The sequence below is a fragment of the Chrysochloris asiatica genome, unplaced genomic scaffold (genome assembly GCF_000296735.1).
Source record: "Chrysochloris asiatica unplaced genomic scaffold, ChrAsi1.0 scaffold00027, whole genome shotgun sequence".
Classification (NCBI taxonomy): Eukaryota; Metazoa; Chordata; class Mammalia; order Afrosoricida; family Chrysochloridae; genus Chrysochloris; species Chrysochloris asiatica.
Genome location: NW_006408545.1, coordinates 11,855,685 through 11,873,133, shown reverse-complemented (window position 1 = coordinate 11,873,133; position 17,449 = coordinate 11,855,685). Strand labels below are relative to the sequence as shown.

At 38.7% G+C, this 17,449-nt stretch overlaps 1 protein-coding gene across 1 annotated transcript in view; it reads right to left on the bottom strand.

Moving 5' to 3' along the window:
- Window positions 1-765: 765 nt before the first annotated feature.
- HS3ST5 (heparan sulfate (glucosamine) 3-O-sulfotransferase 5) overlaps window positions 766-17,449 on the bottom strand; it is a 143,615-nt gene continuing 126,931 nt past the window's right edge. The window contains exons 2-3 of the mRNA XM_006839915.1: window positions 8,638-8,776; window positions 766-3,352 (exon numbers count right to left, since the gene is read on the bottom strand). Of these exons, the coding sequence (XP_006839978.1) occupies window positions 2,422-3,352; window positions 8,638-8,744 (1,038 nt within the window). The 5' untranslated portion in view covers window positions 8,745-8,776 and the 3' untranslated portion in view covers window positions 766-2,421. The remainder of the gene's footprint in view (window positions 3,353-8,637; window positions 8,777-17,449) is intronic.

Genomic DNA, 17,449 nt, shown 5'->3' with positions numbered 1-17,449 from the left:
TTAAGGGGATTAGAGTGGGATGCTACACTCAGGTCACAACCCGATCCAATGTAAGGGGAGTTTCTCTGCAGTGTGTCTTTTTATCCTACAAGGGATTAAAAGGAGAGAGCAAGCTGACAAGGAGAAACCCCACTGCCAAAAGCCAGGAGCACAGCATAGCCTTTGGACCCACGGTCACTGCTCTGACAACCTCCTAGATGCAGAGAAAGACTGATGACAACATTCAAGGAGATCTTCATGGGATGCTTGGCCATGAGATGTGAAAACGCACAGAGACCTTCCTCCAGCATCAACAGAGAGAGACAGCCTATCCCTAGAGTTGGCACTTTGAATTTAGACTTGCAGCCTTAAACTATGAGACAATAAATTTTTGTTTGTTAAAGCTAATCACTTGTGGTACTTCTAATATAGCAGCACTAGATAACTGAGACAGTGCTGAAGTAATAGTTACAGTTGAATTAATGATACTGTCATGATTATGTCCTTGAATGCAATCCCAAAGAGTTTACTTTGATGGTTTGCTAAGAGTTGAGGTACAGGAAAATCTGACACTAGATTTTTAAAAGTTTGACTTTATTCATGGCTTAGGGGAGAAGTGAGGAACATTTAGACCTTAGACTCTCACTCTGCAGTCACGTCAGAGTGAGTAAGAAACCTGTCCACCAGTGTGTGCTGATGTCATGCCTGTTTCAAGCTGAGAGAACAGCATCACTGCTAATTGACAGTCTAGGTGATTACAAAGGCTATGGTTTGAGAAGCAATGTATACCAACATCAAAGAGGGAAGGGATATTTATTTAGAGAGTTGTATCATCACTGGACAGTAGAAACAAGACATGGAGAAAACCAACACTTTTTACAATCAAAGAGGAATTCATTGTCACTTACTGTTTTCTACAGGAACTGGAGATGTGGCGTCGAATCAAACTCCTTCAACTATCTTTCACTGGGTAAGAAACTGAATGTGAAAAATCCATCCTGTTTTTGTTTCTACTACTTTCAATGTTTTTCTGAATGATACTTAAGCATAATTCAATGTGTCTGATGTTAGCAAGGCACTCAATTTAGAATTAATTTCTCTGGATGAAAATATGAGCCATATGTTTATATTTGTAATAACAACACTATGAAATTTGATCATTTTTGAGCAGACCGATATACTTTCATCTAAAAGGGACAACTCTGAAGCTTGTATTCATTTTGAAGCTTCAGCAGCTTTGAATACAGAGACCACACAAGTTTTCTAATCTTATTTTATTTCATCTCTCTACTGGTCTGACTGATTAGAGGCTCAAATAAAATTGTGATTCTTCTCTGCCTTGATTCTGTTACAGTATTTCTAGTCTTTCTCTTGGCACAGCAGCAACCGCAAGTAAATTAGTTGTTACAAAGTTGTAGCTGAGCGGCACTAGTGTTCTTTAGATGGCTGTTACACTAGATTTCCAGATGACTGGGATTTCTTTTCTTAATATATTCAGTCTCATTTCATAAATTATTTTTCTCAAGGGTGTGGAAAACCAATGGAGAAGCCCATACGTCCAAGTGTTCTCATGTGCACGTATATAGCTTTGATTTTGGCGACCAGCAGGGGGCTACATAAAATAAGATGAGTAAAAAAAAAAAAAAAAAAGTTGCACATATAGTAATTTTAATCCATTCCATTTTTAAATGCCACAATAAATTTAATTTTCACAATAAATTAAATAGCCATATTCAGTTTACAAAATAGAATTACTTAGTGTGAAACCAGTATTTACAACCATATACACTATGTACAGGACATTTCTCTTGGTTGACAAACAACATGGAAGGTAAGGACTTGACTTTCCAATGTGTGATTGACATGCTACAAGCGACACCATGGTCTGTACAAGAAAACAATAGTGCAAAATCATCACAGGGACTTTGGAACAATGTCAATTATATGAAATAAGACATTCTTTAAATAATAAGAAAATAGTATTTTCTGTTTTCATGGTACCAATTCAGCATCTGAATTGAAGAGCCAGCTTTCCCTTAGAAATAATGCATAACTGAATCCTCCACTTCCTGCAGCTTCACAGCCATTGGTATATTTCACACATTAATCTTTTGGCTTAAACCTGTGAAAATGGCGGGTGACAACTTCTGAGTCAAAGGAAGACTAACTGTTTGAGAATAGCTGAAGTCACTCTCCCCCAACCCCACCATCTCTCCTTTTTGTAAATAGCTTAAAAAGATGCAACTAGACAGAGAGCAATTTTGATTTGTAAATTTTCAGTAGAAAAAGAACTGATTTTATATTTGGTCACACACTGTGTATGTACAAGTATACTTGGAAAAATGACTTGGGTAGCTGTGTTTAGGAAAAGTGCATATTTTAATCTAGAGGAGACATTGTATGTCTCCAGGAATAACACATAGTGTTGTATGGCATATTACTTTAGGGCCAGTTCAATGTCCTCCCAGTGATCTGGTAAAATTTTTGATTAAAAGGGTGAAAGAATTTTCGCAATTTGGTAATGACAGAGGGGTCCACCTCTGGATGAATTCGCCCCTTGCTGCCTGCCAGGCACTTATTAAAGATAATGTTAAATCGCAAGCAGTAAAATCCTCTGGTAGCATTGAAGTATAAATTGTATTGACTTATCCTTGGAGGAAGATTTAGGAACTTCTCCACGAGCTGAAGTTCTGGCAAAGGTTCTGTGATGAGGCGATCTCCATCAACAATGTGAAATTGCTCAATTGGGAAATATTTTAGCCACCTTTCCAAATGTTTGGTGTAGATGCTGGTTCTTACTGCCTTATATTTTGTGTTCACTTCACAGGTATTAGGGTCTATTGCCAGCTTCTCAAACTTGTAATAAGTTTTGTTCTTCCTCTCCTTCCCCTCAAGCACCTGAGTGTAATCGGAAATAGCTCTTGTGGTTGGCTCCCTGACAATGATCAACAGCTTGATGGATGAGTTCATTTTGTAAATCCTTTCAGGAACCTCCTCCGTGATAAAATATGCTGGACTCTTTTCAATTGTGATTTGCTGAGGGTAGGAAAAAGGCATCTTTTTCCTATACCACTCAATGCCCTTGGCATAATTCTCATCATTGTCAAAAAAGTGGATTTCTTGGGATGCTTTGACCACTGCTGGATGGAGGTTCAGCATCTCAAGCAGTGCTCTTGTGCCTCCTTTCCTCACCCCAATGATAATGGCCTTGGGGAGCTGCTGGACCAGATCATGGAGGCGAACCTGTTCTTTAGAAGCGTTGCCTTTCCGGAACTCGTGCAGCAGCCCACGCTTGAACTGTAGGGCGCGGAGGGGGAAATCGGCCTGATTGCGGGCTCCAAATCGGCCTTCAATGGGACAGATGGGCTGTAGCCTGCAAGCAACAGAGAGACACGTGAAGAAGCTCATTGTAACTGACTTCTCATTTTCCTAGTTTCCCAATCAATATCAGTTACGACTTTCAATGCATGAATAAAAGCAAGGATTCACAGCCTACTGCAATCCACAATCAACATATGTTTGGGACATTTTATTTTAAGGAACCCTGTACTAATTGGAGCACACATAATTGATGGAATTCTTTTTTTTATTAATATCCCTTAAATTTTTTTATTCACCAAGCACTCTAGTAGCGTAGTTGTTACAAATCGGGCTGTGAACCTTAAGGTCAGCAGTTCGAAACTACCAGCTGCTCCACGGGAGAAAGATGAGGCTTTCTGCTCCCGTAAAGATTTACAGCCTTGGAAACCCTGTACAGGGTCGCTATGAGTCGGAACCTACTCCACAGCACATAACCACCACCATCAAGCACTTAATTGACTTGGGCGTGCACTTACGTTCACAGTACAGGATAGGTAAGTGACATTGGCCATACTAATAGCTTCTTAACAACTCAACAGTTCATATCATTTGGAAAATGTGCAAGGTTGAAGATTATAATCTTCCACTGAGAAACTGAAGGCAGCTAGGAAGTCATGTCTTTTGAGTTTCTATGATATTATTTTCTTGCAACTCAGCTGCACTCATCTGGTTCTCAAAACTCTTTGAGATAAAATCTGAATAGAGGTCTCAGTCTCTGTCCTTGGCTATTTGCATCATCAACCTTCAAAGTTCCAATTTTGGCACTTGCTGAGCTTTTCACTCTGAGAATTACAGGCATATTTCAGAGATATTGTGGGTTCAGTTACAGAGCACTGTAATAAAGCGAATATCACAATAAAGGGAGTTACATGATTTTTCTGGCTTCCCAGTGCATATAAAAGTTATGTTTACACTATACTGTAGTTTATTAAGTGTGCAGCAGTATTATGGGAACATATGAAATATTGCGAGAATTATCCATAAGTAATACAGTGACTGGAAAGTGGCTCCAATAGATTTGCTTGATGCAGGGTTGCCACAAACCTTCAATTTGCTGAAGTTTAGAACAATGAAAAAGGAGTACTGGTAGCTTCATGGATTACAAGCTGGGCTGCCAACTGCAAGGTCATCAGTTTGAATCAATCTACCAGTCATTCCTCCAGAGAAAGATGAGGCTTTCTGCTGCCATAAAAAATTACAGCCTTGGAAACCCTATACAGAATCACTATGAGTTGAAACTCAGTGGCACACAGTCGCCACCAGAACAGTGAAACAAGTTATGTCTGTATTGTCTTTGGCCTTGAGCAACCCAGAGGATACATGATTTCCTCTGGTCATTTCCTCTTTCTATCTAAGGACATGAGGATTGTGTTTTTGCTTTGCTGAATGTAGGACCAAACCCAATTGACATCACCTGTATATAACCTATCACACCTGGGGTTAGAAATCAACACGCCCTTGGACAGAAAACTTCAGATCCTCATGTCAAGTCCATTTAAATCAGAGATTTCAGTTCTTTCATGAAGAAAGGGATCCAATGGATAGAGTCAAAAAGGAGGATTTCCATTTCAACATTCTCTCTCAGAGGGCAAGATGTGGTAACCAAATTAAACTAAACATTTGCATTAATTCTGATACATGACAATGCCATATGTGTCAGGGTAGAGCAGTTCTTTATAAGGTTTTCAGTGGCTAGGTTTTCAGAGTACATTGCCAGGTCTTTCTTCTGATGTGCCTTTGGGTGGACTTAAATCTTCAGCCTTTCAGTTAGCAGGTAAGCACTTTAACTGTTTGTACCAGCAGTCAGTTTTTCTACTGTGGTAACAGTCACTTAACATTGATATTAGACTGGAGTGTAAATGTGCAATATGGCATGACCATTATTCATTGCTGAAACATTTCAGATTCCTTTTGGGTATTACTTAACCTAAACAGAGATTCATTGTAATTTTCTTAAGTCGATCTTGAAAAGCACTTTATCCTACTTGGTAAAGGGATACATTAGTTAAAAATAGCTATTAAACCAATTATTTCAACTGAAGTTTCTAATTGTCCTACTAATAGAGTGTAGTGGTTACGAGTCAGACTGCCAAACGCAAGGTCAGCAGTTCGAAACTACCAGCAGTTCCGAGGGAGAAAGATGAGGCTTTCTGCTCCTGTAAACATTTACAGCCCCAGAAACCCTGTACAGGGTCGCTATGAGTCGGAACCGACTCCACGGTACTTAACAGCAACAGCAGTAATAATAATAATGATAATCTAATAATCCATCTCTGTGAGAATGAGGCTGTGCTTGCTTTCCTCAAAAGATCCTTTGTACCTTGCTTGTCTTCTCTAATGTTTTTGATTAAAGGAAGAGGAGAAACCACCTCAAGGTCACTCCAAGGCCATTTCATCAAAGTGACGAGAAAGGGCTTGGGCCGTGCTCTGTTTAAATAGCTACTAATGGTCCAAGTACTAATGGAGTCCTGGTGTGGCACTGTGGGCTAAAGCGTCAGATTGCAAAGTCATCTGAACTGCAAGGGTGGTGGTTCAAGCTCACCAGCTGCTCATTGGAAACCCTATACAGGGTCACTATGGGTCAGAATTGACTCGATGGGACTTAACAAAAGCAACAAATGATAACGCTTTAGGTAAAATATAAACATAGATTTGATTTTTTGTGGTGGCTGTTACTTATAGTTTTAACTAAAAGTCAAGATCATTGAGGACAATGTGAAAAAAACACACAAAGTAACAGAATTTACCACAGTTAAAATTTTAGAGAAATGTGAATTTTATTTTTATAAATTTGATAATAGTATTGACATGTCAGAACTCTTCATGGAAGATAAAAATGATCAATATGTTATTTCATCAGCATTTATTCATAATTATGTTGCTGTTGTTAAGTGCCATCAAGTCATGTCCAACCCATAGTGACCCCTGTATAGGGTTTCTGAGGAGCGACTGGTGAGCTTGAACCGCCAACCTTGAGGATCAAACCAACTTTGCAGTCCAGTGCATTAACCCACAGTACCAGACCAGATGTCTATTCATAATTGTACATGTACTTAATTGTGATATTGTTTGGCGTATAAAAATATTTTCATTCAATTCTTCTTGGGTTCTGGTTGAAAGTTAAGCCTCACTTTCCTCTGGTATCCATTGAATGGATTTTTCTCTGATGAGCGTAGAATGATTTCATTGTCTTGTAGAAAGACTCTCCTGTCTGACCCAGAATGGAACTTTCCTATCTCTAGAAAGGTCATTTTCTTCAATAAATCCTTTCTTCTTTCTACTTTCTACTCAAGGAGCTCATACCCTGCAAAGAATTGTAGGTGGTGCCCCCTAACTCAGGCTAAGGAGACTTGCTGGTGCCATGGGCTAAGTGTGGTGTGGCTAACTGGAAGGTTGGCATTTCAAGCCCACCAGCTGCTCCATGGGAAGAAGATGAGACAGTTTGCTGCTGTAAAGACGTGCAGTTTTGGAAACCATATTGTTGGGCTCTTCTCTGTACTATATGAGTCAGAATTGACTCACTGGCAGTGGGTTGGGTTTGACTTAGGTGTGGAGAAAAGATCTCATTATGACTTGGATTCTGGACACAGGCCCCATGCTAAACAACAATCTTAGCCTTGGAAATAACTGAGCTTAGCCTCTCAGAACAGGGTCTTCAGTCACTTAAGGATGGGCCTAAGTCAGCATGTGTCAGGTTTGAAAATAATCTGCTTGAATTATTAAGTGAGAAGTTTTGAGAAAGTCTTCCAGCCAATCCAAAGAGCCTTGGTAACACACTAGTTCAGTGTTGGACTGATGACAAGAAGTTCTGCAGTTTGAACCCATTAGCCACTCTGGAAGAGAAAGATGTGGCAGTCCGCTTCTATAAAAATACAGCCTTGAGAACTTTATGGGGAAGTTCTACTATGTCCTAATGAAGTTCTATGAATCAGAATCAAATTACATACTTTTTTTTTTCCTTAGGGGATAGTTTACCAGGCAATCCAATTCCTACAAAAACTTCAGATTAGAGTCTAGAGGCAGGATTGTAAATGAGAAGAATCACCAACTAAATAGCTAATGTATTAATGATCCTTAGATCAATAATTCAATGAAAAGCAAATGATTCGATGATAATTAAAGATAGGGGGAAGAAGAGCTTGATATAAAAGGTTCATTATGGACATAGGAAATGCTACAATCTTAAGACTTCACTACTACTTAAGTATTTAGGTCAGTCACAGGCTCTCAATTTTCCATTTTTCATGGTAACTAAACAGCAGCAAATTTACTCAGGAATTTTGAAATAAAAAGCATTAAAGGGGTTTATTTTGCCAATTAAAATTGATACCAACTGAAGAAAACCCAAAGATACATTCTTTATTAAATACCCTCTATTTTGTTAAATAGTGATAAACTACAGATTATTTTGAAAAATTTGGAAGGATGATATTTTCATTCTAAAGTATGGCAACTTTTTCAGAAACAATAGGAATTGAATTCATGGAGAACATACTTCGGTTTTCCCAGTGCAAGTAATTGATTTTAAAGGGCAAAGGAAAATGCTTCACATTTCAGAATTTAACTTCTCTGTCCTTTCCAGGTACAATGGGTGCAGGCCAATGTGAAAGGCATTCAGTGTGAACCCAGCTGATATGACTGGACTTTTGTAGGCCCAGTACCTCTCAAGCGCTTGCTTATCTGAAGCCAAATTCTAGCTCTGTAATTTCCTCTCCATGGATTTTCCATTGCTTTCTGGACAATTACTTGGAGTGACAGCATCCTTGTGTGTACATTCAGCTTCTGAAAACTAGAGCTAATTAACATAGTTAAAACTCCCAAGCCTGCAACCATCTTTTCAGGGCAATGGATTCCAAACTTGAGCTCCTTTACAGGCTCATACATAAATTTTACTCTCCTGGTAGCACATTAATTGTCCACTCATAAATTTCAAAATGAAGACACATAAATAGATCACCACGATTTTGCTGTGGCAGAGGTCAACATCAGGTGCAGGCAGGCCACATTGAGCTCTAGTACATGGCATTCTTACTATATGCAGCTTTATCCCTTTTCTGAAAAAAAGTGTTAGTGTACGTGGAATACAAATAGATCTTGACAAACACCTTAGCTTGAGCATCTTGGATCTCTCTTTCTTTTAAAGGCTCAATAAATAAAAATCAATACTGCAGAAAAGACTATTTCTTGGGAATTTTGATGGAGGAAAACAAATGGATATATTTAAAATTACATTCCAAGGAGGTATGAATCAAGAGACTCTTAAAATCATATGGGCATAGTGTATATTTAATCACCTACCTATCCAAGCTCCCAACTCTGGCAACTAGATACAGGAGACTCCCAACAGCAAGGCTTCCCAGCACGAGGAGCTTCTGTGTCAGCCACGCCTGCTGTTTGAATAGCATGGCCCTCCATCAATCTTCAGGACTTCCGCAGTCTGAAAGACAAGGACAAGAAGGGGCTTATCAGCAATAGATTCATTTCTTATAGGTTCTGTTGATTGTCACAAAGCCGACCAGTGACAGAATACAAGTGGCACCACACAAAAAAATACACCCATATCAATCCTGAAAAATTCCATGGTATAACAGGTATTTAGCAAAACTTACCTTCCCCTTCCTGGCCCATGCTGTAAGATTAAATACTAAATCTAAGGGGATGTTACTAACTAGATAGAACCTCTTATGCAACTGTAAAAGTAGATAAAATGTATGAATTTTATTATTGATTATATATATAAGGAGCTCTGGTAGCGTAGTGGTTACGAATCAGGTTGCTAACCTCAAGGTCGGCACTTCGAAACTACCAGCTGTTCTGCGGGAGAAAGATGAGGCAGTCTGCTCCCGTAAAGATTTACAGCCTTGGAAACCCTGTGTAGGGTCAATATGAGTCAGAACCGACTCTACGGTACTTAACAACAACAATATATATATATGCATCTTATTTATTTTTATAGTATACACATATACAAACACATGAGGGTAATTAAAAATGTATTGCTATTAGAGTTCCAGTTCATACATGCATAAGTTTATACCAAACAAAGTGTGTTTAATCCTGTTTCTGTGATTGGTGAATGGCTGCAGACAAGTTTGCATTTATATCTTAGTCTCCTTAAGATTCCTTCCAAAACAGGATCTATTCAAAACGGTGGCTTCAGAGGGGATCTGATGGCCCATTCAATTTAAGGCAAAGAGATCAGCTCAGAAAGTTATGACGACTGCTTTTTGGGATTCCAAAGAGGTAACCTTGGTAGATTTTCTTAAAGGAAACAAGATGATCATGGGAGCTTATTATGAAGACATTTTAAAAGAAAATTGAAAACTGCATTGGTGAGAAAAAGGCCAGGAAAGTTGCGGTTATTTTTTTTCCATCATGCCCATGTCATTCTTTGGGGGTAGCAGAGCTGTTCTATGAGGTTTCACTGGGAAACGTTATCACATGTACTTGGTAGTTCTGGTACTGCCCTTTCAGACGTGTTTTTGTTCCTCCAAATCAAAGGACACTTCAAACACATAGGATCTGACTCCTTAGAGGATGCCCACACTACAGTTTTGACATGGTGTAACTGGAGAGTGAAGGATTCTTTGGGGAAGGGTTAAACCAAAGCGAAACTCATTGCCATTAAGTGGATTAGAACTCATAGTGACCTTGTATAGGGTTTCCTAAGCTGTCAGTCTTTATGGGAGCAGACTCTGCTTTGTGGTTGGTGGGTTTGAACTGCTGACTTTGGGATTAGCAGTCCAGTGCGTATTCCTCAGTAGCACCAGGAAGCATTAGAGAAATGAAACACCACCATATATACCAGACAGAGGCTATGTGGAGAAACAGTAGGTTCACATTTTGATAGTTTTGTTTAATAATGGTGTCTATGATTTTGTGGCATTCTGGTGTGGTGCTGTAGGATAAACTCTGGACTTCTAACTGCAAGGTCAGCAGTTCAAACCCACCAGTCACTCTTTGGAAACCCTATACAGGACCACTATGATTTGTACTGACTTGATGACACTTAACAACAACAACATGACTTTTTAGTAATACTTTGATTTACTTCATGTGTATGTGTGTATGTATATATGAGGGGGCTTCTAAAAGTTCATGGAAAAATGGAATTAAAAGAATGAATTTTTTCAAAAACTTTCTGAAGCTTCCTTGTGTGTGTGTTTGCATATATGTATGTGTGTATATGTGTGTGTGTTTATAACCAAACCCAAACTTACTACCATTGTGCCAATTGTGACTCATAGAGACCCCATGTAGGGTTTTCCAAGACTGTAAATCTTTATGGGAGCAGACACACTCCTCTTTCTACTGTAAAACAGCACAGTTGGTGGTTTTTTAAAACTTTGAACGATTTGGTTAGCAGCACAATGCCTATCCCACAGTGCCACCAGGGATATATATATATACATACACACACACACACACACACACACATACACATATGTAGTTGCGTGTCTGTTGAATCAGTTCTAACTCACAGCAATCCTGGATAGGGTTTCCAAACCTGTAAATCTCTATGGGAGCAGCAAGTCTCATGTTTCTTCTATGGAGGAGCTGTTGGATTGGAACCAATGACCATGAGTGTAACAGTCCAATGCTTAACCCACAATGTCAGTAGGACTCCCGTATATGCATATGTATATATGGAGTAAATCATTCAAAGTGAAAGAATACTGGTAAAATGATCACCATGAGGCTTGCCTACCGCATAACCAGTGAACTGAAAGCTCTTTCAGAATGAGACAGCAAATATAGAAATTCGAATTTCATTTGAGTTAATTATCATTTTGGGCATAACAATGCCATAATTTAGTTGGGTAGTTTTTGTCATGTTTTGTTTTAACTGTGAATGGATAAAGGGAGCAAGAACAAAAGCTTCTATTATTAGAAATAAATCCAAGTCCCTTTTTCAAGATAAGATCATTTGCTTCTTATTGAAGCTCTAAATAGTAACCAAAGAAGAGGGAAACTACAGCAAGTAATTGTGGTTAGAAATTGTTTTGCTTCAATGGTAACTCCATGTTTTCTATGTGAAGATTCTTCTCTATGAAAAAAGAGATAGACTAGGGTTTATTGATTCACTTTTTCATTTATTTGTAAAGAGTTTACTGAGTACCTATAGCTTTCACAGTTACTATATTAGGTCTATGGAGGAATTCCAAAACAGATCTTGCGAGAGTTTTGGCTATTGGTAAACTGATAACCAGAGAACACAATACAACCCAATTCATGATAATGTACAATTAAATGCTAGAGAATGACCATTAGGGAAGAAGCCAGAATATGGGTTTCATGGGAATGCTTTCTAGTGGAATGAACTGCATCACTTGGTGAGATGCTGCAAGAGAATGGGCTAAGGTTAGGATATAATAGCAGCATTTATCCAAAACACAGTTGACAAATATTTTTGGAGCATCCTTTAAATGCGTGGTTCTGTGCTGGATGCTATGGAGATAAGAGCAAACTAAACACATGGTCTGCCCATCTGGGAGTCTAGATTATTGGAGAAAACAGACGTAAAAGCAGTATGGGAATGATTAATATATACTTATGTTATTGTTATTGTTGTTATGAGCCGTGGAGTCGGTTCCGACTCATAGCGACCCTTTATAGGGCTTCTGAGGCTGTAAATCTTTACGGGAGGAGAAAGCCTCATCTTTCTCCTGTGGAACAGCTGGTAGTTTGAACTGCTGACCTTGCGGTTCACAGCCCAATTCGTAACCACTACGCTACCAGAGCTCCTTAATATATACTTATAAGTAATAATAAATGCTAAAAAGAAAAACTACACAATGGAGGGTGAAAACATAACGGGAAATGCTTCAGTCTTTTATGAATAATTGAAATTTTGGCTAACCCCTTTAATGTAAAGAGCAAGATGCGCAGAAGTACAGCAAATACCTGGAGAGTCTGAGAAGTGAAAGAGGCTAGCATGCATGGGTACAGGTGTTAAGGGGAAGACGGAAAAGGCCGAGAGCAAAAGCAAAACCCAGGAAAAGAAGGGTAGTTGTACGGGACTAGGAGTCCTGGTGTGGTGCTGTGGGTTAATGTGCTTGACTGCAAAGTTGGTTTGATCTGCGAGGTTGGTGGTTCAAGCTCACTAGCTGCTCCTTGGAAACTCTATGCAGGGTTGTTACGGGTCAGGACTGACTTGAAGGCAAAGAGGATGCTTAAGTTCAGTGCTGTGATGGTGGAAGCTATATCACCGGTATTTTAAATACAAGCAAGGTTGCCCATGATAGACAGATGTCAAAGGAGCTTATAGACTAAGACAGACTAGGAAGAAGAGGCAGACCATTTCTGAAAGGTTAGTAAATGAAGACCTTATCATGAATAGCAGTGCAACAATGTTTGATAAAGTGCAGAAAGATGAGCCCTCAGACTGGAAGGCACTCAAAATACTTTTGGGTAAGAGTTGCCTCCTCAAAGTAGAGTTGACCTTTATGATGTGGATGAAGCAAAGCTCTCATGACCTTCATTTTCTGATGAAGCACAATTCAAAATGTGAAGAAACAGTTGAAAATATTCATTAATAATGAGTAATTGAAATGTACAAAGTATGAATGTAGGAAAATTGGAAGTTATAATAAATGAAATGGAACTCAAAGTTCTCAGGCATTTGTGATCTGAAATGGACTGGTATTGGCTATTTTGAGTCAGGCAATTATATGGTATAGTGTCACATTCATCATCAAAAAGTGCATTTCAAGATCTATCTTGAAGTACAATGCTGTTTGTGATAATATCCATACGCCTACAAGGAGAAGGAGATAATACCATTATTATCCAAATTTGTGCACCAATCACTAATGCCAATTATGAAGAAATTGAGGAATTCTACCAACTCCTTCAGTCAAATATTGATGAAACGTGTAATCAAGGTACACTGATAATTATTGGTGACTGGAATGTGAAAGCTAAAAGCAAAGAGGAAGGAGAGGTAGTTGGTGACAGAAATTATACTGGAGGTCCCATGATAGAGTTTTGCAAGACCAATGACTTATTGGCTGCAAAGTCATTTTTCAACAACATAAATAGTAACTATACACATGGACCTAACCAGATGGAATACACAGGGATCAAACTAACTACATCTGTGAGATGAGATGATGGAGCTCAATATCACAGGCTAAAACAAGGCCAGGGACCAATTATGAAACACCCATTAATCTCTCAGATTCAAGTTCAGGCTGAAGTTGAAGTCCACTAGAGTAAAAATATGACTTTGAGTATATCCTGCCAGAATTTAAAGTCCATCTCAAGAACAGATGCATCAGACACTAAATCAGAGGAGTTGTGGAATGACATCAAGATCATCTTGCATAAAGAAAGCAAAAGAGGTCATTAAACAGACAGGAAAGAAGGAAAAGACAAAAATCGATGTCAGAGGAATCTCTGAAACTTGCTCTTGACATAGAGAATCTAAAGTGATTGGAAGAAATGAGGAAGTAAAATGTTAAACAGAAAATTTCAGGGGAAAGCTAGAGTAGACAGAATGAGAGACTATAATGAAATATGAGAAGATCTGGAGCTAGAAAGCCAAAAGTGAAGGATATCAGCATTTCTCATGCTGAAATAACTGAGGGAGCAAAAAAAAACAAGCCTTAGGTTGCAATAATGAAGGATTCTATGGGCAAAATATTAAATGACATAAGAAGCATCAAAAGACGAGAGGAACACATAGTCACTGCACAAAAACAAGCAAACAAAATTAGCTGATGTTCAACCATTTCAAGAAGTACCATATGATCAAGAACTAAAGGTATTGAAGGAAGTAGTCCACACTGCCCTGAAGGCATAGGAGAAATACAAGGTTGCAGGACTTGATAGAGTACAAATCAAAATATTTGAACAAACTGATACAGCACTGGAGGAGCTTACTCATCTAGCACCACAAAATTCGAAAGGCCTGATTAACTGATCAGAAATGATCTATATTTGTGTCCATTCTAAAGAAAGGTGACCTAACAGAATGTAGAAATTATTAATATCACATGCAAGTAAAATTTTGCTAAAGAGAATTAAAAATTTGCTGCAGTTGCACACCAACAAGAAACTGCCAGAAATTCAAGCAGAATTCAGATGAGGATAGGGCACAAAAGATATTTATCATTACTGATTGTCATCTGGATCTTGGCTGAAAGCAGAGAATACCAGAAATATGTTTACATGTATTTCACTAAATATGCAAAAGCATTTGACTGTGTGCATCATAACAAACTATTGGTAACATTGAAAATAGGAATTCCAAAACTCTTAATTAAACTCATGTGGAACCTGTATGCAGACCAAGATGCAATTATTTAAATAGAACAAAGGGCTGTTGTATGTTTTAAAATTAGGAAAGGTGTGCATCAGGGTTATATCCTCTTTCACCAAATTTATTCAATATGTATGCTGAGTAACTAATTTGAAAAGCTGAAGAAGACGGTGACATTAGGATTGGGAAAAGGCTCCTTAAAAACCCGTGATATGCAGATGATCAAAGACTACAGCATTTGGTATTAACGCAATGTAAAGAAATAAAAAATCCTCACAAACAACATCATGATAAATGGAAAAAGACTGGAGTTGTAAAGGATTTCATTTTTCTTGGCTCCACCATCAGTGGTCATCAAAAGAGCAGTCAGGAAATTAAATGATGTAATTTTATTTCACTGGACACATCTGTTGCAATAGACCGCTTTAGAGTTTTAAAGAACAAAGATGTCACTTTGAAGTCTAAGGTGTGTCTGACCCAACCCATGGTATTTTCAATTGCCTCATATGTGAAGGCTGGACAGTGAATCAGGAAGACTGGAGAAGAATCAATACATTTGAATTATGATGTTGGAGAAGAGTATTGAAATTACACGGACTACCAGAAGAACAAACAAATCTGTTTTGGAATAAGCATACCCAGAATACTCCTTTGAAGCCAGGATGGTAAGACTTCATTTCTTATGCTTTGGACATGTTCTCAGAAAGGACCAGTCCATGAAAGCAGATATGCTGTTGGATAAAGTGGAGGGTTACCGATAAAAGGAAAGACCCCAATGAGATGGATTGACACAGTGGCAGAAACAAAGGGTTCAAACATAAGAATGATTATGAATATGGTGCAGTACCAGGCAGTATTTCATTTTGTTGTTCATGGGTTCACTACGAGTCAGAACTTACTTGATGTCACCTAACAACAACAATAGGGAGAACCTATAAGGAGTCCTGGTGGCACAGTGGTTAAAGCACTGGGCTGTTCAATAAGGCTTGGGGGAATTGATGGATTACAAACTGAAATCTTTCAACAAACTGAAAGATTTGTGGCACTTACTCATTTATGCCAAGAAATTTGGAAGACCAACCTGACCAAGCAATTGGAAGAGGTCAATATTTGTACCCATTCCAAAGGGAGATGACCCAACAGAATGTGGAAGTTATTGGACAGTATCATTAATATTGTATGAAAGTAAAACTTTGCTAAAGATAATTCAAAAAATGGCTACAGAAGTACACTGACAGAGAGATCAGCCAGAGGTTCAAGCTATATTCACATGAGTATGTGGAACGAGGTATATCAGTCCTGACACCAGATGAATCTTGGCTGAAAACAGATAATACCAGAAAGATGTTTACCTGACTACACAAAAGCTTTCGATTACGTGGATCATAAACTATGGACAACATGGTGGAGAATTAAGTATTCTAGAACACTAATTGTGCTCCTGAGGAAACTGTACATACATCAAGAGGCAGCTGTTCGAACAGAACAAGGGAACACTGAATGATTTAAAACTAGGAGAAGTGTGTGCTAGGGTTGCATTCTTTCACCATACTTATTCAATCTGTATGCTGAGCACACAATCTGAGAAGTAGATTATATGAAGAAGAACACAGCATCATGATTGGAGGAAGACTCATTAACAACCTGTGCAATTCAGATGATATAACTTGCTAGCTGAAGGCAAAGAGGAGTTAAAATACTTACTGATGAAGATCAAAGATCACTGCCTTTGGTATGAGTTTCACCTGAATGTGCAGAAAACAAAATTCCTCACCACTGGACCAATAAATAACATCAAGATTATTGGAGAAAAGATTGAAGTTGTCAAAGAGTTGATTTTGCTCAGATCAACCATCAACACCCATGGAAGTAGCAGTCAAGAAATCAAACGATGTATTGCATTAGGCGAATTGGCTTCACAAGTCCTCTTTACAGTGTTTAAGAGTAAAGATGTCAGTTTGAGGAGTAAGGTACACTTGACCCAAGTCAAGGTATTTCCAATCGCTTCATATGCATTTGAAAGTTGGACCATCAATAAGAAAGACAGTAGAATAATTGATGCATTTGGGTTATGGTGTTGGAGGAGAATACTGAAAGTACCATGGGCTGTGAAATGAACAAACCAATCTATGTTGGAAGAAATACAGCCAGAATGCTCCTTAGAAGCCAAAATGGTCTGACTTCATCTCTTATATTTCATACATATTATCAGGAGGGACCAGTTTCTGGAGAATGACATCATGTTTGGTAAAGTGGGGTAAAGGAAGACCCCCAAAGAGATGTATTAGCACAGTGGCAGCAGCAATGGGCTCAACTGTAGCAAAGATTGTGAGATTGGCGCAGGGCAGGGCAGGGTTAAGTTCAGTTGTGCATAGGATTGCTCTGAGTCGGTACTGATTAGATGGCATCGGGCTGCTAACCTCATGGCTGGCACTTTGAAACTACCAGCTGTTCTGCGGGAGAAAGATGAGGCTTTCTGCTTCTGTAAAGATTTGCAGACTCGGAAACCCTGTACAGGGAGGGTCACTATGAGCCAGAACCGACTCCACTGTACTTAACAACAACAACAAACAACAATATGAAGCTCACTGAAAGGTGTCCAATTCAAACTCATTACTCATTCTGTTGGATGTCAGATGTGTCAGTCTGCTTTCATACAAATGTGTCATCTCAGGAACCCTAAGGAATAGCTCTAATCTAACATATAAGGTTGCCAAGAGTCAGAATCAACTGAATGTCACTGGGTGTTTGATGGATTATCTGGTATGTATGTTAAATTTTGAAGAGAAAGAGGAGAGAAAATGAGCTCTATTGAATACCTACTATTTGGCAAAGGAGCTCTGGTAG